Here is a 22,861-nt window from a genome sequence, read left to right on the forward strand (position 1 = left end):
AAAAAAATAGCTTCTGTAATTGCAGCTCAAGGACTTTGCTTTCTTCAGATTGAATGGTAGTTTTCATACACAGTTTTAACACATTGAGCATTATCCAGCTTTTTGTTATATAAAGAAAAGGAGGAGGAGGAATAGGAGTACAGTTCTCATATGCTGACATTTGAATGGATTGAGTGGTCTTGCTCTTGTTGAGTGATTAGAAGCGTGATACGCTCCCTCTGAGTGACCTTTCATAGATGTCAGTGATACTAAAGATAAAAATTATAGCAATTGTAGTCTGTCCATTACAGCAGAGAGATAGACAGAGAGGAGGGAAAGGGCAGGAGGATGGACATCACTATGGAGTTAGATTAGATGGGCGGAGGGAAAGGAAGAGAGGGGTGAGTGTGTCCTCTACGATGGTGCAGGTGGGCGAACATAAACTTTTTTAATCAATGATTAGAAACTACACCGACAGTCGTATTTCGCCTCCAGAGAGACATTGTTCATCCTTAACTTTTTTTCCTTCCTCCTCTCCTTTTTTCCTCCTTCTTTCCTCCTTCATTCGTCTCTTCCTTCCAATCTTCCAAATTATCAGAGCCACCTCAGCCCCTCTGCGTCCTATCGGGCCATATATCAGAGTGGTAAGACGCTGGTATATAACGCCACATCCTGCTTCCCAATTCCCCATCGCTCTGGCCTCCAGCTAAACCCACACAGATGTGTGAACACACACACATACAACCCAAATGTAAGCGAGGAGACACCCGCATGCCAAGATTACTCAGGAGTAAACCTCCGTAATCCATCCCACTCATCGCACCACATCACATACAAACACACAGAATATGTCTTAATCCTTCTCTGTGAGAAAGTGTAAACATTTTTACTTACTTTAAAAATTACTCCATATTTTCCATATTATTTAATACTAAAGACTTGCTGGGACTTTGTAACGCCAGAAAAAAGTAACAAAAATGTTATCTATTCCAGAAAATCCCAAACAAGTACAGAAGTTATGAGCAGTGGCCTCGAGCCTTTTAAGGTGACAAAGCGATGCTTCTGGATACAGTAATGTTCGCCGTCTGTCCAGCATTTAAATTCCCAAAGCCAGTCTGACGCTCAGAGACAAACAGAGAACAGGAGACCTCTGAGTTATAGCCATCTTGACAACAGCCTTGTCCCTGGCTCAAGATGGATCAGACCTCTGGCAGCATCAATAACATGGCAGGCAGCCCTCAGCCAAATTAGAGTGTTACATTTGGACGAGTGGAATGGAGATAAATGGAGACAGGGACGGGCTGAGGTGGCAGATTATTTGAGTCTGTGGATAGATGTTCAGTTTGTCTGCTGGCTGTTGGAGACCTTGAAGTCTGGAGCAGCGAGAGGGCACATTATCTACACTGCATATAGAAGTTTATTGATTTTTCTTCTTCTCCCTTTTTCATCTTGTTTCACTTCTGTCTCCCTCACCTGCTTTTTTCCCCCACTCTCCCTCTCTCCCCGTGTCACTGACTTTACGTCTTTTATCACTCCTCTGGTCATTGTTATAACTCTCTCCGGAATAATGTTTTGATAGCCTCTTGAACTCCAATGTGCGAACACAGAAGGCAGTCAATGCCATCTAACCATATCTGTCCCCTGAGGATCCTCGTCACTGCCCTTTAGAAAAGAGTCACCTCCCTTAAATCCATCCTCTGCCTAATCTGCCATCCTCCTATCTGCTTCTCATCCCCACGTTGCTCTTCTTTCTTGTTTCATGGTGTAATTCCACCATTTTTCCATATCAAACGCTCTGCTGAATATTAAATGAATGGGATTTGTTAAGATCAGCCTTGAGGGACACTGGGCTCCATGGTGGGGAGGGATGAAACAGCGTTACATAGCACACTGTGCTGACTGAGCAGAGGCTTTTTGTATCTGGTTAACCAGGGGAATAACGAAGCAACCAAAGTGCTGGAAATGAGCTTAAGTACTCTGTGCTGAGCAATCACACTGAGCCCTTTGTGAACATCGCTGACTGCTGATAATAAATATATGCAGCAGTTTAAAATCCACTCGGTCTGCTTAGTATCATATCATGAAATAGTGATGGCCTTCTCCGTAAAGGCTTTCCACTCTCAGCAGGTTGAGGCTGCCAAAAAAAGATGGCCAGTCATAAAAATGTATCCAAGCTGGGCTTTCTTTTGTGACTTTACATGGCTTCATATGTAGGCCACTGGTGCAAACATGGATGACAATATTGCTTAAGCTCGTGTTGTTAGCGTTAGCTGTCCATGATTCTGCCCACACACAGCCAGCACCTTCATAATAACCTCTATGTGGGAATATGCGGTCGTGGTAAACAGGGCTCTGTGACTTTTGCAAAGACGCTGGTCAAGTTATCGGACACGTCTCTATAGAAGAGGAGAAAATGCAGAAACAGAAGTTATACGTTTCTAGGATAAGACGTGTTTTACAAGTTTATACATCTTGTCAAATTTAACCTTTTTGTGGGAAATCAGCATTTAGGAAGTGATGTCTAAATCAAGTGTGTGTAGGCACAGCAGCTCATGATACTCTGTCTCTGGAACAAATCAAGTGCAGTGCTTGGAAACAGGAGCAAAGGAGGTCACTAAACATTACAGCAAGAAGCTATGAAAAAATAATTGAGTGAGGTTTCTGTTTAGAAGGCGAACATCTCAAATGGAGTATCTGTTATCAGACTGACATTTTGGAGAACACAAAGTGTTGATTTAAATATTAAAAGTCAATGTAAAAACAGCTTTGTTTGTAAAGCCAACAGACCATCAAAATGTGGTTTTATTTTCTGCAGTGAACCTGAAAAAACAGAAAAACTGTCTTAAACAGGGATTTTTATGGCCTCATAAATAGACTTTATTATCTTTGCTGCAACAACAAACCCTGCGGATTATTCAGCCTCTAGGAGCCCCATCACAGGCAGCTGTATTTTATCTCTACATTGTGACCCAGAACTCCTTTATAACAGTCAAGAGATTCAATGACTGAATCTCTTGACTGTTATTGGGAACAGATCCGCAGCAGTAGTAGAAAAAACAAGTGTTGTTCATCTCACAGCCTCTAAAGATCAGTCGGCCTGCAAACCAAAGTGCTGTTAACTTCAGTCACACAGTAACAGTGGATGCTAAGCTGCAGTTTTTTACTTCCTCTGGGCACAACATGTTCTTTTGCATCATGTAGCCTAATTGTGTTGTTAGTACAGTTACCAACTTATCTTTACAAATGCATAAAACATTGCTGTGACAGAAGTTTTGGTCCTCCACTATCATTCAACTTCAATACCTTTGTATTTTACAACAATCAGGTTTATTCCAATACCAGCCAAATATGGCAATCAATAGTCAGGTTAACTGCCTTACTCAGGAATAAACTGCAAAGTAAAACATATGATGACGCAGAAAATGAGACAATCAACTTCTTGTTGAAGCATTAAGGATTGTAGTCATTTTAAATTAGCTCTAACTGTAAACCACATAAGAGAGGATCTCTGCTCAGGAAGGATGGATGGAGGGATGGATGGAGACAGAGATGTTGGCAGGCTGCTGTCAGAAGGAATATAATCCCCTGTGAGGAGTCATTGTGAGGCTGTGCAGAGCGGGAGAGTTTAACCTGGTTGGGTTATGTCGGTGCCTGTTACAATGCTGCATTCAGGTGCTATCAGATGAGACGACAGGAAACTGCTTCCTTTTACTGAGAGAATATTTCACCTCACTATCTGTATCTAACAGGTCTGTCCTCCTAGAGGACAAAGGATGCAGAAGAAACGGCAGCACACAGCCTTGTTTTTCATGTCAGTCTTTTGTGTTTTATGACCTCTAAAGAAGAAGAATGTGGATGTACATTTATGAGAATGAGAAGTGCTCAGCAGACACAGAGGAAATGGGACGTCTATTACACCTGTATCACACCTGATCTGAATAGCAGCATTCCTGAGATGTTACTTTCTCATTTGTATCATTTATCTGCAGTCAGACATACGCATCTGTCAATTACTCAGCCAGTCACTCATGCAGACACACGCCGTCAAAAATGGAGCCGCCTGCCATCAAGGTTAACGGTGAAATGTATGAAAATCTATGCATGAAGTCTTCTGGCTGAAGAGGAGGATGAGAGCACCCAGCCGGGGTTTTGGAGCTGCCACGTTGCCTGACTTCACTCCCACCGACAGAGAAGGCGGAGCAGTGGCGGGGGGTGTTTGGCTCCCAGCGTCAGTCACAAAACATGCAGCAGCAGCAGTGGGTGGAAGGGTTGAGGGGTCCCTCCATCCTACACCCACAGATGTGTCCCAGCAGGGAGCACTCCTAGACAGGAAAAGGCAGAGGGGGGAGGGGGGGTTGATATGAAGATTTGAGTTTTAGCTGGCAGGAGAGCTGTGAGGGTCATGCAAAGTAGTTCTTCTTTGTTGAGTTTTAAACAGGTCTACAGGCAAACCTCCTGCCCACAGCTGCTTACTTCCAATCGTGGTGATCTGCTGTCAGAACAAATAGCTGATAGTAACCTCAGTGGGATACAAACAAGCTGCAGGGAGAAGATCCAACATTTCTGTGATTTTTCTTTCTGATTCAGGGCTCTTTGTGATGGCAAATTCACAACAAACTACACTCCACACTAGGTCAGTGAATTTGTGTCCAAGAATACTAGCCAATCAGATTATTGCTAACATCCCTGTTGAGCAGCTACACAAATTTTGTTCTTATTATTTCTCCTTTGGATGAGGAGCAGTCAAGACGTCTCCCCTTGACTCTACCTCCTTCACCCCCTTTCTGAACTCTGTCCACTCTTTCTATCGTACGGCCCCATCTGGCGGGGGCAAGTGTTCTGCTTTCTGACACACCTCTCTTTATCCATCTCTCTCTATTTTTCTCTTTTGTGTTTAAAACATTGTTGTATTATCAGCGTTGTCAATGCCTGGAGCTCGTATGAACGGAGCCCGGGTCTGTTGAAGTTGGCAATGTTGCTTGGGTTGTGGTGACCACTAAGGGCCATGTGGTAGGTTAATTATAGTATTGGGATGAGGGCACAAGGGGAGGGGGTTTCTTCACTGAGCGCTTATCCTTATCATTAGGGCACAATTATCTTGTGTTTAATTCAAATTAGTTGTGGAGAAATTAAAAGTCAGCTTGTTGTCCATGGTGATGTATGGTTTTATTTTGCACTGCTTGATTCCTGAGTTACAACTTATAAGTTTAAACAGAATGAATACAGACATTTACAATTTAAAAATAGCTTTTTAATAATCAAAAATACTTTTTACGGTGTGGTACGGCCTCTGTAAAATACACAAAACGGCTCTAAAGACCGGACATATAAAGGACGCGATGACCAGAGTTCAAATTTAACAATCATTTCATTTCAAACAAACACCTCTAATCAGAACAACATCCTTTAACCCTGTAATATTATCGCTTTAATGATTTGACCTGATCATGTAACGTGGTTCGCAGATAAACAAAAGGGATTTAAAAAAGAAATTAACTCAGCCTTGCCAGTGACTGAAAAAAGGGAGAGAGTTCCACATCATAGGAGCGGCTGTAACTCGCAGATACATACGGAGTTATACGGAACTAATTCCATGTTCACGGATGCTTGTGTGGTTGTTTTGCAGCAGCCTGGTAACGGTTGTAGATGATTTTATAAAGGTTACCACAGCGGAGCAGGAGCACTTTTCAATTAGATGTACAGACTGTCTGTCCCGGTGCCGTCAGAGCGCTGGAGGGATTTAATCAACTGAGGCTGAAGCTTTCATTCAGTCAACAAGCAGAGGACGAGATCACAGATAACAGATACATTACTCATAGCACAGTCTGGCTGTACTGTAATAATTTTGCTTTTTATGATGCTTTTGCCTTGCTTTTTATTGTATGTCCATTTTGTATTGTAACTCGGAACATCGCATATCTATGGCGAAGCATGTCTAATGACTTGCAGACCTAAATTTAGCCTGAATATGAACACAATTCATTTGCATGTAGTCTCTATCTGTTGCATCTCATCACACACTTTTTTCATCCTGTACTTGCTGTGAGGGCACCAAAATGACAAACTGATGGCAAAGTACATTTGAATCTTTCACTTTTTGTGCCACTTTAAAACTCTTGAGAAAATGTGGTCTGATTGTATTAAAGGCTGGAACTGTGCGTACATCCCTACATCATTTAGAAGGCATTTTAATTTGCATCCATGCGTGTTCATTGCACTAACTTCATGTACTATAACAATGCATGTTCTTTCAGTTGCCATGTGGAGTATGAATAATTCATGAAACATCAATGACGGTAACAGTTGCATGTTCCTATTTTTTCGCAGCCTTCTTCCAGTCTTGTCTGCTTATAAAATATGCAGTTGTTTCAAGCCCTGAAAAGAGAGAGCAAAGACGCATTAAAGAGAAGAGAAGGGAAATTCAAGGTGGATAGAATGTGTTGATGATAAACCAGGATGGATTTTTTTCCCTGCCACTCTGACAAACCAGATAATGCAATTTATTTAGGACCAATAGAGATGCCCCTCTTATAACAACAGACCCTCAGTTTCTTCATCTGTGTGGCCGTGCGTTCCTGCTGAATCGGGTCGTATTGAATCTCTGGCATGTTCCTCCCTGGGCTGATTCAGTGAGACGCTCGGTTCATGAGGTGCTCACTAAGAGAGCAGCGGCTGCTTTCTGCTGTCTCAGGCTTCCGGTGCTGTCGCTGATTGCTGAAGTGTCATACCCTTTCATACCTTGTGTATGTGTGTGTTTGCTTTTGCAGGGAGGAGGAAAATATTTCATACAGCTCAAAAGAGATGAAGCTGAAAATGGAAAACTGTTCATGTGAATTTTTAATCACATTTTATATGACTTCTTGTTGCTCCATCTTTTTTTATGTCACCTACACATGTAGTGTTGACTGACACCATAAAGATACTGTATAAGTGAAAATTGACATCACTATGTAAATAAATAATAAGTTGGAACAGTTTAATATATCGGATGTTCATCTGAGTCATTTGAGTAATCCAGCTCAGCATGCTCAGTAATAAGTTATGCATTACTGTAATGTATTACATGTGAAACATCAGAGACTGCGGTCACCCTTTCACACCTAAACACACTCTGTCTTGTACACACAGGTGTATAATGCAGATAGACAGCGCCCCTGCATGTGGTCAGACAGACAGAAATAGCTGCTCCCTCCCCTGCAGAGCTCATCAATCCTTGTTTGTCAGAGGCCGCTCTGCTCGGGCTCGCTACAGTCATCACATCGCTACACCTGCTCCACCTGCAACCTGTAAGATATGGGCACACTCCCAAAAGATGCAGGGAGGCGTCTGCAGCCTTTCAAGTGGTCAATCTGGGCTCAAGCCCTGATTCAACAAGTATCTGAGATGTTTGTTGTCCTTGAGCAGTGACTTCCTGCCAGCTTGGGAACGCTCAGCAGCTGCCCAGGTGCTCTGATCTCCCTGTGATGGGGAGATCAGTAGAGGTTAACATTAGAATTATTATATGCAACAGATGAATTTATACTGCTTGAGACCTTTTGGATAGATAATTGTAGTTTGTGGTTTTTACAACCACTTGTCCAAACATTCACATGCTCTACAAGGTCCCTTTTAATTAATTATAGTCTATACCTAATTTAAACTGTAATTTCCCTTGCTGAATGGTGGAGTATATCCAGGGAGACCAGTGGTTCCCATCCATTCTGGCTTCTGACCCCTGTAATTGGAGTAAGAGGTTAATAAGGTATAAAAGCCATCCAGGATATCACTTGCTAAAGCATGTATTAGAAAAATATTGTGAAGCACACCTTGTTCTTTTCTTTCTCATAATCATTATGCGACCCTGGGGATTTATTTTTTCTCTCCACTGGATCAGACTGACAGCTGGTGCAGTGGGTTAAAGGGAGAGGTGGAGGCTCCCTAGTTTCAGGGAGTCCAGGCACGCTGACCTGTCCTGTTTACGACCTCATGGACTGTAGGGATGAAGAGTTAAATGTAATAGTCCACGCTGCAGACTGTCAGCCTCTGCACACAATCGATTGTCTGACTCTGCAGACTGACTGCTGGGGCGCTGACATCATCAGCAGAAAGCAGAGCAGTTACAATATGAATATTTCACACTACGGACTCATCGAGCCATCACAGTGATGATGCAACGACTGTATTTAAGGCCGTACTTTGCAGTTTAGCTCAGACGTCCATATGTCTCTAACTGCTCTGTGAGCCTCAGCACCTTTTAGAGACGTACTGTAGCTTTAAACTTTAACAGGGGAGCTCTTGCTGGGCCCAGGCGATGGCTCGTCACGCTCATAGATGGGGGAGACTTGAACAGGCCAAAGCATGATCTCTGTCTCAGCAAAGCTATTACAAGCTTCAGTGAGTCCCAGCACAGCAACGTGCCGGGCGATAAGCAGGTGAATATACAGTAAATGTAAAGTGCGTGTGTGCAGTTTTGCTGTGTAAATGTGTGTGTGCTACAGGTTTACTTGTGCCGAGTTAAGTGTTTCTTTCAGCACAACCTTTTCTGCAGGCTTCCATTATGTTGAATTTGCTAACCACTCAGCTTCACACCTCATGGGATGCAGGAAACTTTTATCACAATCCTCTTTTCTTTTCTTAATCCTGGTGTATGTATGAGTTGACATCAGGGAGTAGCTTACTAAATATTCCAAAACACTAAAATAATCTCTCCACTGAGACTAAAAGAGATTTAAGATGATCCCAAAGAAAAGTAAAATAATCAACAGGAAGATTTCTCAAGAAATTCTGCACAAGACTGAGGATGTGTTGCAGTATCTGCTCAGTGTCAGGGAAAAAGACTCAACATCATCTATATTGTGAGTGACTTAGCTTTGAAAGCTTAACCTATGTTAGGCCTATGCAAGGCCTAATATCAGGTCCCAAGTAAGTCTCAAGTCATTTGGTTCAAGTCTTTAGCAAGTTATCGAGTCATTTTTTCTTGTTCTAGTTAAGGCAAGTCAAGTCACTTTTTTTCCCACCCAAGATCCAGCACTCTTACCTGTAGTACCCAGTCTTTATAAAGAGAAAAGACAAGGTATTAGCAGCCCGTCTAATAATGATATTATTGGCCATTTTACACAACCTGTTCAAAAAGTATGACGATGAATTGTATCTGTATTATCTTGGCACAGACGCAGCCACGATGATGGTCTGCTCTGAGAACGTATTGAGTAGTAACGAGTACGACTGATGAGGCTTCTCTTTGGGGAAAAAACATCAAGCAGCGGGGGGCTTTGATGTTGCGTGTTGCCATAGCGAGGAGTTTGACTGACAGCCAGTCATCCAATCATGACAGTCAAATACCGGGGAGCTTTTTGAGTAGTCCAATCATGATACCCAGTCTGCGCTGCATACATACTTTATAGTTAGACAGAAACATTCAAACTTATGAACACACTCAAGTCATCCGAGTCATCAAACCTCAAGTCTAGTCGAGTCTAAAGTCATTTATTTTTTGTCAAGTCAAGTCGCAAGTCACACAGTGACTTGATTTGACTCGTGTCCAAGTCACTAAGTCTGAAGTCCACATCTCTGCCTAATATTTCTCTTTTTTATATCTCCATGTGTCGGTTTCATAAAGTTAAGGACTACACAGACTGTCTCCCTCTTCCCTCCTCTTCCTCACTGACTTTTGCTTCATCTCTTCATCATTTTCTGTCTCTGTTCCTCACACAGAAAAAGACAGACAGGCAGTAGGAATGGAAGGAACAACCTATTTTTAGTCCAGTGTGTAATTAATCATAAGCTAGCAGCGAGCATGAAGAGAGGAGGAAGTGTCTGATAGCTCCCTCTGTGACGTTCTGTCCATCCCTTGCTTTTCTCTCTCTCATTCTTGTGCTTCTCTCTCTAAACTTATTACCTCTCTCCAATGGACCAGCCTCTCTCCCAACATTTCTCTCTGCTATGCTGCCATCTGGTTTTTATCTTGCATACACCCACACATTTTGAAAACAGCAAAAAGGTCATCCACAGAAATCACTGCCCTGACTTTACATTCCAAGACCACTTCCATGATATGTTGCTGTAGTCACACAATCCATAACTGCTGCTTCATGTCTGCACACTGTACACATGACGTCGGCACTGAGACTGCAAGCCTCTGTGGACAGATGGTGAACAGTCTCATTTGTGTGTAATAAGTCGTTACTAATTGTCTGCAGATTGGATCAATGTCCTATTCTGCTGCAGCTCAGCTCTCCTCTCAGTCTGTATCACCACAGACAGCACAGCCACAGTTTCAGTGGTGGTGGATGGTAGCTGAAGAAAAGTCCCTTTCACATCATTAAGGTAATTAAGCTGGAAGTGGTCTAATTGTGTCAATAATGGTTCATTTTGTGAAGTAAATTGGACCAATAGGAATAAACTTAACGGTTTGAAGGCATTACATGCACACATACCTATAAACAGTTGGTGATGCCATTCACTTAAATCCTGGGAAGTTTATGGATTACTTTAACATACTCCAGTTTTTCAAGACAGCAATAAAACCTTATGTGGTATTAACACAGAAAGCAACATAAGCTAAAGTCAATGTTAGACCATCTGTGGTGTGACAGGGAGAATAGTAACGAGAAGTTCACCCTTTACTACTGAAGTTTTCCTCTCCAAAGCGGCTTGATGACCCTGGTCCTCAGCTGTCAGTTACACTGTGCATCACTGCCTTCTCCTCGGCAGAGGAAACATGTCCGCCTGAGCTGTGATTCAAAGTGATTCAGCTTAAGTTTAATACCAAAATTTCATGCAGATTTCAAAGTTAATCCTGCCACTGTAAGCTTGACTCACTGGCAAGTGTGAGAGATGAATGCATAGGGGGGTAGACAGGGGTACTTTGAGATGTTCCAAATGCAAAGAAGAAAGGTAATACATTTTTAGTGGTCTCTGAAGGATCTGGCAGTTTGACAGCATACCTACCTTTGTGACCATTATGTAGTTTGTTTAGAATTGGTCATTTCCCTTCAGAGTCAGGTGCTCTTTATTCGTGCAAAGTGCATTTTTATTCGTCACATCATTCATTGACACCTGTCACTTTTAACATGGATCAGCAGCATAAAGGTCCCAGGAGGAATTAAGCGGCCAATTAACAATTTCAACATTCATGCTACAGACCTTCATGGTCCCCCGAGAATAATTTATCAGGACTATGATGATCCTTAGGTATTTCCTTTAGCGCCACCAGCAGGTATTCACTCATAAGGGGTAAAATGTATCAACCCCTATGCAACAAAATGCTGCACAGACATTTGACTGTTCAGTAGGAGGTTAGTTAAAGGCCCTTATGTATTAAATCCAGCCAATAAATGTCAAACCTCTGAGCAAGGTTTATTTCTCCAAAATCAACGAATTGCATTTTAACAATAAAAGAACAAAACATGCAGGGATGTATCACATCTGAAAGACAACAGACACCATAATATAACAATATGTCATATTACAGTCTCTGAAATAAATATCAATGAATAATGTAAATAAATATAGACATAAAATAATCATGACTGACCTGCCGCCCCATGTGAAGTCAAAAGAGTGAGTGAAAGGCAGAGCAGTCTTTAAACAGGGAGTGAACAGGTGAACTCAATCAGGCTAACGAGGGGAGACAACAAGTGCAAACAGGAGCAAATCAGGGATGAGGAGAGGAGAGACAAGGAAGTGAACTGTAGGAAGAGAGGCAGGTGAGGAGGGAAACAAATATTTTATGGGTTGCTGTGGAAGTTCTGTACTTAAGTACAAGAGCATGACTGTGGACTCTAGTCATATTTAATTATGTATTTATTGCTAAACAGACTTTCCCTATTGTCTTTCCCTGTTCTATCAGCGTCCATTTTAACTAGTTTGTATAATCAATCATGTCTGCTGTTAGATTTAGTGGCTGCCATATTTACAGTATGATGAAAAAACAAGCACCCACAAAAAATATTTCAGACTCCATTAAATGTCACGAAAGACTTTTTCCACATTTCCCCTCCTTCATCACCTGACCCACCCTGCTAAAAGTGATCACATCCTGCATTTTTATGTGTTTCATACACTGCTGAACACTTTCCTTTTTTACCATCCGTACATCATTAACCTTGAAAAGTAATGTTTTCACTTCACGTACACTATTTTTTTTCCCAACCCTGCTGTTGATTTAACAAATGAGTCTATCTCTAACGCTTTTCTTCTTTCAGTGAATCACTTTTCTGCATTTTCAAAGTCAGTCTTTCATCATCTCGCCTGCCCGGTGTATCAACAGCAGCCTCTCTGCAGCAGTGGTCTGTCTCCCTGTTTCACAGGAAATTGAACACACACTGACGTTACTGTATATATCATCGGCCTGCCATGAGTCAGGGTCACACAAACATCCAGAAATACACACACACACGCACCGCATCTCTCTGCTCATACATCATTAGGTTAGTGTGGCTGTTATTATGGAGAAGATGCAGTGTGTTAGATGGCCTGACAGATTGTGTCAGGGGCTGCAGTCCTATCAGGATTGGATAATAAAAAGCCAGTTAATCTAGCAGGTCCCTACAGTCCTGTTGTGCACACAGAATAAAAATTATGACTGCTCTACTCACTAACTGTCCTTGTCGAACCCTCCTCCCTCTGTCCCATCCTAAAATATAAGAGCAATAATTATGACAATATAAAAATCTCCACCATTCGTCAGCCAAACATTTCCCTCCAAGTGGCACAGAGTTAAAGCCCAGCAACGTAAAATATTTTTATTACTTTCCTCCAACGCAGAAATGTGCCATAAAAGTAGTTCCCTGCACCAGTATGCACGAGTGGGTGATGATCAGCTGATTTATGAGGACCTCGGCTCATCAGGAGGACTTGGAATGAGAGGCAGGAGAACAACATGAGGGGGTCGACTCAGCTTTGTCCTTTGCTTGGCGGGAATCAGTCTAACTGGAGCCAGACGCAACAACAGCTGATCTGTCTCCTTGTAGAAAGTCATAGAGACAGGGACAAGTCTAAGGACTGTCTGCCAACTCTAGTCTTTACCTCTGTCAGAGAGCAGGGGGAGGACGGGCTCAATAAGGATAATAAGAGGAGCATAATGTCGGCTCACTGCCTGTGGTAGTTTGGCAACATTGAATGACGCAACATTTCGCAGTTAACCCTTGTGCTTGTTTCCCGCTCTCTCTCTCTCTACAGTTGACAATAACCCCTGCCAGACCAACCCGTGTCTCCACGGAGGGAGCTGCCTGCAAGAAGGTGACGGCTATAGCTGCTACTGTCCTCAGGGCTTCTCTGGAGAGAGCTGCGAGATCGGTGAGTCATCGCCGGGTGAGGGAGACCTCAGAGGTCAGCAGCATCACACAGATGCTGTGTCACATTGTGGCATAAGAGGAGGAGAGACACGCATATGTTGGGATAACATACAAGATGTACTATGAGGTGCTATGGGGGAAACATCAGATAGTCCAACCCCAGAAGAAGTATGCAGCTCAGTTTGCAAAATGTAGGTATGTCATTTGGAAATCAATCAACAATCTGCTGTTGAATCAATAATCTGTGACAAATGCATGTTAAGTGCATCAATTACACACTTATGTTTGCAATGATTTTCTGTCGTCAGTTTGTTTTGGGTTTGTTATTAAATTAAACAAAACCTGGTTGCATTTTAGAAGCAATTGGAATAAATGATGACATTTCAGCCTCATTGATGGAGAGAAAAACTTCTATAGAATATTTATTTATTTGTTACTTCTGCACTTACGTGTCTTTACTTCAGTTTTTAATCGCCTTTCCAAGTGCTGTGATGTTGATTATGTTGCTCAACAGCTGCATATCTGATGTTTACAATATTTATTATAGCCAAAGGCAAAACAGTTAATTGTCTTACAGAGCAAAAGCTTGACCACAATTATACAGGCTTAACACAGTGCTGTTATAGGGGACTAAACTGGAAGTAAAGTCTGCCTTCATTTGTGTTCCATCTCAAATCTTCAGATCTCATTTCCTTCAGTCCATTTCCCAGCTCCCATGTCAAAGGTTACACTTCCTATTTCCAGAGAAAAACACCTCTAGGAAAACTGCACACTTAAACATGTTTTTGGAGCTGTAATCTAAATTATATTGCTGTACTGTGATGAAATGCATCAATGCTGGAGTTAATATCGACAATTCTTACCAAATTTATAAAAATCAGCATTTCATGGGTCGGAAATGGCTTAAACATGCCATGTACTGTTTTAAATCAGCCCTGGACCTTGCCAGCCTATGGTGACATGGAGACGACCGTTTGGGACAAAATTACATCATGAAATGTATTTTTTAAAATAATGTTAACACCTGTCAATCAGAGGTGGGCGGTCCGTTACCACTCAGAGACGGCGCCCATTCTCTCTTGCACTTGCATTGCCTCTGCTCTGAAAGCTCTGACTTCAGGCATTAGTGGGGCTGGAGCCAACGGCTAAAACTGATAGGGCTCTGGACCACCACGATCCTCCACCACACTAAAGTGCTCTTCAGGGGACTCTGGAGGGGAGAAGTCCTCCACCTCAAAAGATCCCTCTGTGACTCTGTGTCGCTCTCCATTTTTCTCTGGCCAGGGGAGCGGACATCACTGAGCTGCCGGACACACCCACCCCCCTCCATCCCCCCTCTCAGCCCCTTACCCACTTTGAGCATTTTTCAAAATTGTTCAGGAGGTGGAGTTATGGTCAGACCTGTAGGTGCAGTTACACTTTAAGGTAAACTTTAGAGGCATAGTTGATTAGATTTATTAGTTATCTTTGGGTGCCACCTTAAACCCTGTTTCTTTTGCCCAAAATACTGTGGTCTAGAAAGTAGTATGGGTGACAGCTCCAAATTATGCACAAGGCATTCAAAGTGGACTGGTTCAGCATAAACATAGAGCATATGACAGGCCTCGTTTCTCTTCCTGACAGATAATCTGGGTCACTGTAATGCTCCATGTTTGTTGTGACATGCTTGCTTCAAATCAGATTCCATTTGTAATGTCCCACCTGCCTATCGTCATTCACTTGAAATGTGTCAGTATATGTGGCAGCTAGATACTGGAGATGAGAGTCAAGATAAAATGTTGTTTCAACTCAACTTTACTGCCCCCCTCATAGCTAAACTCTAAAATCTAACCGTACATTTTTTATGTTAAGTTTCATCACTAGACCATTTTTTAGCTGCAGTAGGTAAACTAATCACTTACTGCTAAATCGACAGCTCAGAGTCTGTGAGAGCTGTGTGGCCGAACAGTTTGGTGGAATATGTGTAGATGAAATACACTTGATCAATTTTCTTCCCTTTTCAAATAAAGCTGTTAGCATCCAGATAGCTTTGCTTGACAAAAAGACTTGCAAAGTGCTATTTCCAGACCCGGGTTAGTGATATCCTTACGTCTCCACCTCATGGTAACAACAAGAATCCAGGAAATCACTGCTTTTTAATCTTATTGATCTGACTTTGATGAATAAATCGAGATGGTGTAATTCCCTAAATGAATTGAACAAATGTTTGAATTGCAGACCATTAAATAGGTGAACGAGCGTTGGGAACATGAGATTGCCTTAAAATAGCAACAGTATGTCCAAGGACAGTGCTCCCATGCAGATACAACAATGCCAGAATGATGTATGTGACTGATGATGTATTTTTCTTCCCAACTGCTCAACATATAACTCAGTACAGTGAGTCAGATGAAGCATGCATGAGGCTGGATGGGACAGTGAGTGTGTAAATGACGCAGTGTGTGTCTGTGGTCTGATTGATGAGCAGCAGTTTGTCTCAGTTTGTCAGCAGCTGAGGAGCTGTGATTGGCTGGCTCAGCCCGTATCCACATGCCTCATTAATTCATCCACAGCACTGGATTTCTTATTCAGCACAATGATTGGCTGCATCCTCTCCACTGCCACCACCACCTCTCATATTCTTACCCCAGTCCTGCCAACACCACCAGGAGAGCCTGATTGGAGCTTCTCGGCCTGCAGCTGACTCAGAAAGTGATGTACATTTGCATATATAAAAGCAGTGATATACACAAAAATAGACACACAGACTCTTCCTCAGTCTCCCTCTCATGCACACATGCATACATTGACACACACGTTCACACACTTGCCTCCTTCAGTTGCTTCCTCTTTACTGCTCTTCTTTATAATTTATTTGTCAGCTGAAGTGTCGGCGCAGTGGATGAATATGCATGCAAGTGCCTGATAAGTGTTTGGTTTAGCACAGCGTGTGTGTGTGTGTGTGTGTGTGTGTGTGTGTGTGTGTGTGTTGACTGTGTATACACTGGGTGACAGCTGTAGGAGGAAGTGAAGCATATAAAGGCCACGTAGAAAGCGGGACAAATTGATTTCCCATGAAGACCAGGAACTGTGTTTTACACAGAGGGGTCTTATCAGCGTTTCAGAGACAACACACACAACAACACACACATGCAGACACAGAAACATCTGCAGACTGGCACACTAACTTATATCAGCTAGTTTAAATATGGATCACATTATGCTACATGCATGAGAGTGCACACAAACCTAAGAACGCCTGCGTTCATGCTGGATCCTGCACGTTTTTCATTATTCATTAAATGACCTCAACTTAAGAAGGGACTAATTACTGCTATTCATTTTTAGTTTAGTTTTCATTTGTTTGTTTGGTTTATTTTGCGTAATTCTAGTGATAAAACCTGATTCATATCAATCCAACACATGTTTATAATGAAGGAAATGCACCTACACGTTTGTCAGACATCACCAATACATGGCATCTGTCAGTAAGACTTTACATTAAGGGTACAATTTATATACTTAAACGTTAGCTAGCTTTACATGCTAACATTGGATAGCATGTTAGAAAATGTGGGAGTTAAAAAACAAACTTTTCGAGTTCTGTCAGTGGTGGATGCTGTTGCATTGCTCACGTCTTAATTCTCATTTGTTAATGATTAATTGATGAACATTACTAAAAGGGAGTATTTGCTTTGAGTTCATCATTACTAAATCATCACTTCACATGAGTTCCCCATTACTTCCTTGACTTGTGTCCCCCCCCAAGTTAAGTGGCGTCTTAATACTCATTTGTAACTGGCTGCATATCAATCAATGTTTGAAGTAACTGAGTTAGCATTCCTTAATTGATGATCTATTAAGTGTAAACTAATCACATAAAGTCCCAGTGACTTCAACATTTCTTAATGGTGAGCAACAGGAATTCATGTGACATCCTGTATTAATTCATGCATTAAATCATCATGAGTCATGCATTAGTTAAGCATTATGTAAGCATTACTTCAGTATATAAATCGTACCCTTAATGTAAAGTGTTTCCCATCTTTCAACAATGAAAACTAGGGCTGAAAGAAAAGTTTGACAAAATGAGCCAAAGTAGCATTTAAATTAGATATTCATATCATTAACAGTTTCAACAAGCAGTTGTTGATTTTACTGATGTTTTTCATGTCAGACATTTGACCTTTCATAACAACACAGGTGAAGGAAACATCACTAATGGTGTCTTTGTTCCATCATGTGTCCAAGCAACACATGACAGTCATCCAGCAGGCCCAGTACCGGGACTGTTTCACTTTCTCACCTGAACGTAATGCAGTCTTTTTTTATGTTATCATTTACAACTTAGGCCAAATAGGCCAAAATGTTGAAAAAGCTCTATCACAACTGTCAGAGGGTAATTTACACATGTGGATAATTAACAGTAATTACATGAGTTTGGCAAACTGTTGTAATTAACATTTAGCCTGTTGCCGGGTCAAAAAGCTGGTAGAAAATTGGCGTCTGAATAATTTGTTTAAAGATTGCATATGTGTATTTTTAATGATTTTTTTCTGTTGATGCTGCTGATAAAAGACCAACAGAGGGATTTATAGTTGTTTAAGCGCAAACCTGCCCAATCTAGCAGGTCATATAGCTGACAAGTTTAAATGAAGGATAGATCAGTTACAGAGTTGTCAGATGAGCAGTTAAACTTTTAGGGCAATGATTTCATTGTTTTATGACCCTGAACGTAGACTTTCTGATGATTCAGACCTGGATTGTACTTTTCTGTGACTCACTGATTTACATAAAACAGAAGCGTGGGCTGAACTCAAGAATGAGCAACCTTTTAAATCAGATGACTGTACATTCATGCAGAAACAAGACAGGCGACTCTGCCCGCTTCAAACTTAATTAGACTATAAAAACCAAAAAATGACCTAACCCAACAGTTCAAATGTTTTTTCCCCTCATCTCCATGGCAGCAGGCACGGGGTTTAGAATAAAATAGCAGGATACAAGAATAAGACTAAGAATAAGAGAGATGGAGCAAGAAAGCATGAAAGAGAGCAGAGATGATTGGGAGGATAAAGTCTTTGACCATGCCTGAGCTTCACTGACAGTCGGACTGACTCCACTTTACAACAACAATTCTTCTATTCGTTACTATGTCATTTCTTTTGTTCACAGATTTCTCTTCAGATTTAGATTCAAAGATTCAACATCAGAGCCAACTCCTGTCAGACACTGATTAACTGATTGTGACAGCACTAAGGAAAAACATAGAAATAGATATTTTAATTCGACTATTTCCCCTTGAAGTATGTCAGAAATAATGACAGTAGGCAGAAAATAGCCTGTCGTTCACCCCTCGGGGAACTGCTCCACTTTAAGAGTAGTTGTTATTATTTTTAAGTGCAGCACAACTAAGGAAAGTGGATGTATTAAGCAGTCTTATTGAAGGAAGGTGTGTTAATGATAAGTTCTCAGAGAACAGGCCAAACCCCACACAGCCCTGAGGGACGCTGCTCCTGTAACAGCAGGAGCCCTAAAGGGACACCTGTAAACCCTCCTGACTCAAAGGACATTAGCCTGCTGAGACCCACAGGGGCCAAGGAGGATAAAGCTGCCATTTAGAGATCTGCAGAGGGACGGAGAGAAAATAGATGCTGAAAATGCTGGTGATTCTCTGAATCTATTCTGCATTTCCTGTGAAGTCCTCCACTATCTCCAGCTCCCTTCTCTCCTTCTGTGAGGAGACAGAAATAGAGAGTGAGGCTGTGATACTGGAGGCACTGTGGCAGCTGGATCGGCTTCACTGTCCCTGGCTTCTCGTTTCTGGCCACTGAAACCCCCTCCCACACTAGATATAAACAGACAGTGAAGATGGAGCCAGTGAACACACACACACATAAAATCAGTGTCAGAGTCAGGCTGTCAGAACTGAGGGCTAGCAGAGTGATGTGAGATGTTGTGACACTTCACCTCATTACATTTTCCCGGGCTGTTCTGAATGTTGCTGCAGCGCTGTCAACCAAAGGAAGACCTGTGTCAAACATGCTCTGGACACACACATACATACAAATGCTTACACACATACCCATGTAGCAGAGGTGGAAAGAGTACTAAAATATTCTACTCAAGCAATAGTACTATTACTTAGATGAAATTGCAAGTACAATTACCTAAAAATCTACTCAAGTAAAAGTAAAAAGTAGCTTGTTTAAAATGTACTCAAAGTAAAAGTTACTTTTTGTAACAAGGGGAGGGGGGTTCTCTCCTGTGTAGTGCAAAAAGGACAAGGAGATATAAATCTCAAAACTAGTTGTTTTTAATTAAATTAATTAATTAATTAATTTGTTTTAATAAAACAAATTAAAGTGCAATAACAAAATAAAACATGTCGGCACACGACATTTAAAAACCCTTAGGGAGGTATAACGTGTCATTGTAGTTCAGACCATCCCATAAAACATTTCAAAACAATACAACCATTGAAGGTGGCATAAATTGTGGATTCTATAGACCATCCTTCTTTTCTTCACCAACAAACACCAAAGACAGTCATACTGCTCACCACCGTAAAGTACACCCCAGCAGCCCATATGGGCCCGTCCCCACCTGTCAACAACTATTGAAAAAAGAAAAGTATCTATCGGGGCTACTATTTACAGACGTGGGACGTGGATTTCCGGGATGGCAAGTGTTCTGGTCTCCGTTTGTAGTACACTTGTAGTCCGAGTAGTATTGACCAATCACGTATCAGCAGGCTGCGGCGTATGCAGGAAAAACAGGCCTTGTGGAGAGCAAAAGCAGCCGGAACATAATGCATCGTAATGACATCCCAGCTCCCATCAGCGTTATCTGACGATGATTTAGCTTCTTATTAATCTCTATAAACAGACATCTGCATGCTAACAGCTAACCATCTGTTCTAGATCTAAAATTCAACTTGAGATAAATTCCCTTGACGCTGTGTCACGAGCATTTTAAAAGTAGTTTTCTTCTCCCATAGAGGACAGACCTGACAAAGCTTTTACTTTTTACTAATCTGCATCATGATGTTGAAATTTCGGCAAAGATAAGACCCGTTAATTAAAGTCAATCACAAGAGAAATGCCTTATTTATCTGTAAACAATGCAGCAGGCATTCCAGTCTTGTTCACCAGTCCCCAGAGGCTATATCATTGTCAGACTATAGCCGATGGGATCCGAGATTGATTGGGGACATACCGGGGTCTCACCTGACGTTGAAGCTGCATGGCGGAGAGTGTTTCACCTTCAGATGGGTCTGCAGCACTGTTGTCTGACTTCTCTCCATCTTCCTTGTGATTTAGCGCCAGTTTGTTCTCCTGCCCATCATTCACTGCAGTTGTTTACCGCCGTGATTTTTTTTCCCGTTTTTTTATTTAGGCCTACATCTTGTTTTTTACTGAGTAACAGATTACAGATTAAGATGTAATTTGTTACTTTCCGCCTCTGCCACACCCCATGAATTAAGATGCATCTCTTGCTCTGTTCTTATATTTCATGTCAGGATGTGATTGTTGGAAATGTCTGCAGGCAGGTTTAAGGCTCACTTTGCTCGCTTCCCCTCGGAGCACTAAACAGACTGCTAAACTCCGACTGTTTGGATCTTTGCCTGCGCGGCTCTCAGTACATCGTGAAGGCTCCAAGATGTAATTGCGTCTGGGGCGAGTGGTGAGGTAACATATCCTTGTTCCTCCCAACAACTTAGCAATGTAAAGGGATGAAGCTTTTTCTCTGTTTCCAGCAGACAGCAGGATGAAGGACTTTACTCCAGACTTTTCTCTGATAGGATGTCTAACAGTAGGAGTCCATGTTATGTTTGTTACTAAAGACCCCCTCCAGTGAAAATCAAGCTGTTAACCTTGTAAACATCTCCATGTGATGTTTTTCATGTGCTACAAGACATATCAGGGACAACTTAAGCAGTCATCTCCATGGCTGGGCCTGTCTGCTTTTAAACTGCAGTGTACCAAGGACAGGCTGAACAACATGTTTTCAGATTGGCAGGTTTGAGATGTCACAAACCTAAGGAGCCAATCCCCTTAATGGACGGGGTGACGCTATGCATAACATTATGTGCAACCTGCCAGCACTGTTCACCAACACACATAAACATATAGGGATGGGTATCAACAGTACCGATAAGCTCATGGACAAACGGTGCTCCAATCGGTATTTTCCGTTAACATTCTGTCTTGTTAATGCCGTTTTCATTCAATCATTTCATTCTAACGTAGCTGGCATCCGTCCCAGAGTGATGACGAAGCTGCCGGCGTCAGACAAGGCAGCAGCCCCTGGACTGTGACACAGCTAATGACATTGAATTGTTGTGGTCTCGCAGCTAATGCTAACGCCGTTGCTCGCATTACTGCCAGTACGTCCTCAGCGCAGCCTCCGAGCCTCGGTGGCTCCGATGGCAATGCTGCAGATGGGATTAGACAAACTAAAGATGCAGTTAACACACATGGTTCTAATAAATAAGCTGTGGTTTTGCAGTCAGTGTTGTTTGCTTGCTACCTCTGCTACCTACTGTCGTGAGCAGCATATCTACACATGCTCGCTTCTGCGTCCCTCCTGTAAATGCATTGATTAAGGGTACACCATCTCCTGTTAAATATGGACCTTCTTATGGTGCGGTTTTGTAAAAGACTTTTAAGTGCAGCTGTCGAGGGCCAGTGTCGTTCAGAACCACACAGGTTTTGATCGTTTCGACGCGCAACGAGCACAGCCCTTAACTCCAGTTACAACCCCCCTTCCAGAGGCAGATTATCTAACACCCTAATAAAGACTTGTCTTTGTTTTTTGCACCAAATGATGGAGAGTAGCATCGATAAGAGTATCGAAAAGTATTGGTATCGATAAACTCCAGATGATCCCCATCCCTATATATATGAACAATACAAATTCATTGCATGCTCAGACTCATTAATGCTCCAGCACAAACTCAGCACACACAAACATTTTATTGACACAACACAGCACGGCCCATTGAGTGGGCCTGCTGTGAGGACGAGCGGCGGATCAATACAAAGGTATCCATCTCTGTAGAAGGGCACAGAAATGTCAAAGCCCCTCAGCTAGCTAAAGGAAGTCAATCATCCAGAGTTTCACACCATGAAAGATGACAAACACAAAACCTTTGTGTGTCAAACATTTCCATTTCAAAGACGCCGTTTTACAGGATGTCACGTCTCTTTATTTTACATAATGACGGCTGTGGTTCAGAGGTAATGAGGAGAATGTAGAAAGAGAGCAGATGTGTCTCTGCTGCTGGTTGATGAGGCTGCAGACCTGCACACACTGTGTTTGTTAGAGTGTGTTCTTTCTGCTGTGTGTCACAGGAAGACTGATTGGGAGTATTCCTGCAGGAATTTGCATTTTCTTCCATGTAGCTGACAAAATCTCCCTGTGTCACATTAATATTGTCCCTTCATGCCCTCCATAGCATCCTGTCAGAAGTCTCTGGTTGGCATTTACTGGTTCAAAGGTTCTCTGTGTAATTGATCAGACTAATGTTTGATCTGTTCGTAGGATTTTTAGTCTGTAGAAAAATTTGCTTCTCCTGCTCTGTTAGGACAAACTGGCAACTGAAGACTGAATTAGACCGACGC

The 22,861-nt window shown here is 42.1% G+C and overlaps 1 protein-coding gene across 1 annotated transcript in view; it reads left to right on the plus strand.

The window, feature by feature from the left end:
• The window catches only part of LOC138607113 (neurocan core protein-like), a 69,708-nt gene that overhangs the window by 22,418 nt on the left and 24,429 nt on the right, over positions 1–22,861 (plus strand). Inside the window, exon 9 of the mRNA XM_069679671.1 lies at positions 13,141–13,257. Within this exon, the coding sequence (XP_069535772.1) occupies positions 13,141–13,257 (117 nt within the window). The remainder of the gene's footprint in view (positions 1–13,140; positions 13,258–22,861) is intronic.

The sequence above is a fragment of the Semicossyphus pulcher genome, unplaced genomic scaffold (assembly GCF_022749685.1).
Source record: "Semicossyphus pulcher isolate SPU_LCO1_2020_fin unplaced genomic scaffold, fSemPul1.0.p SCAF_4, whole genome shotgun sequence".
In the NCBI taxonomy this organism is placed as follows: domain Eukaryota; kingdom Metazoa; phylum Chordata; class Actinopteri; order Labriformes; family Labridae; genus Semicossyphus; species Semicossyphus pulcher.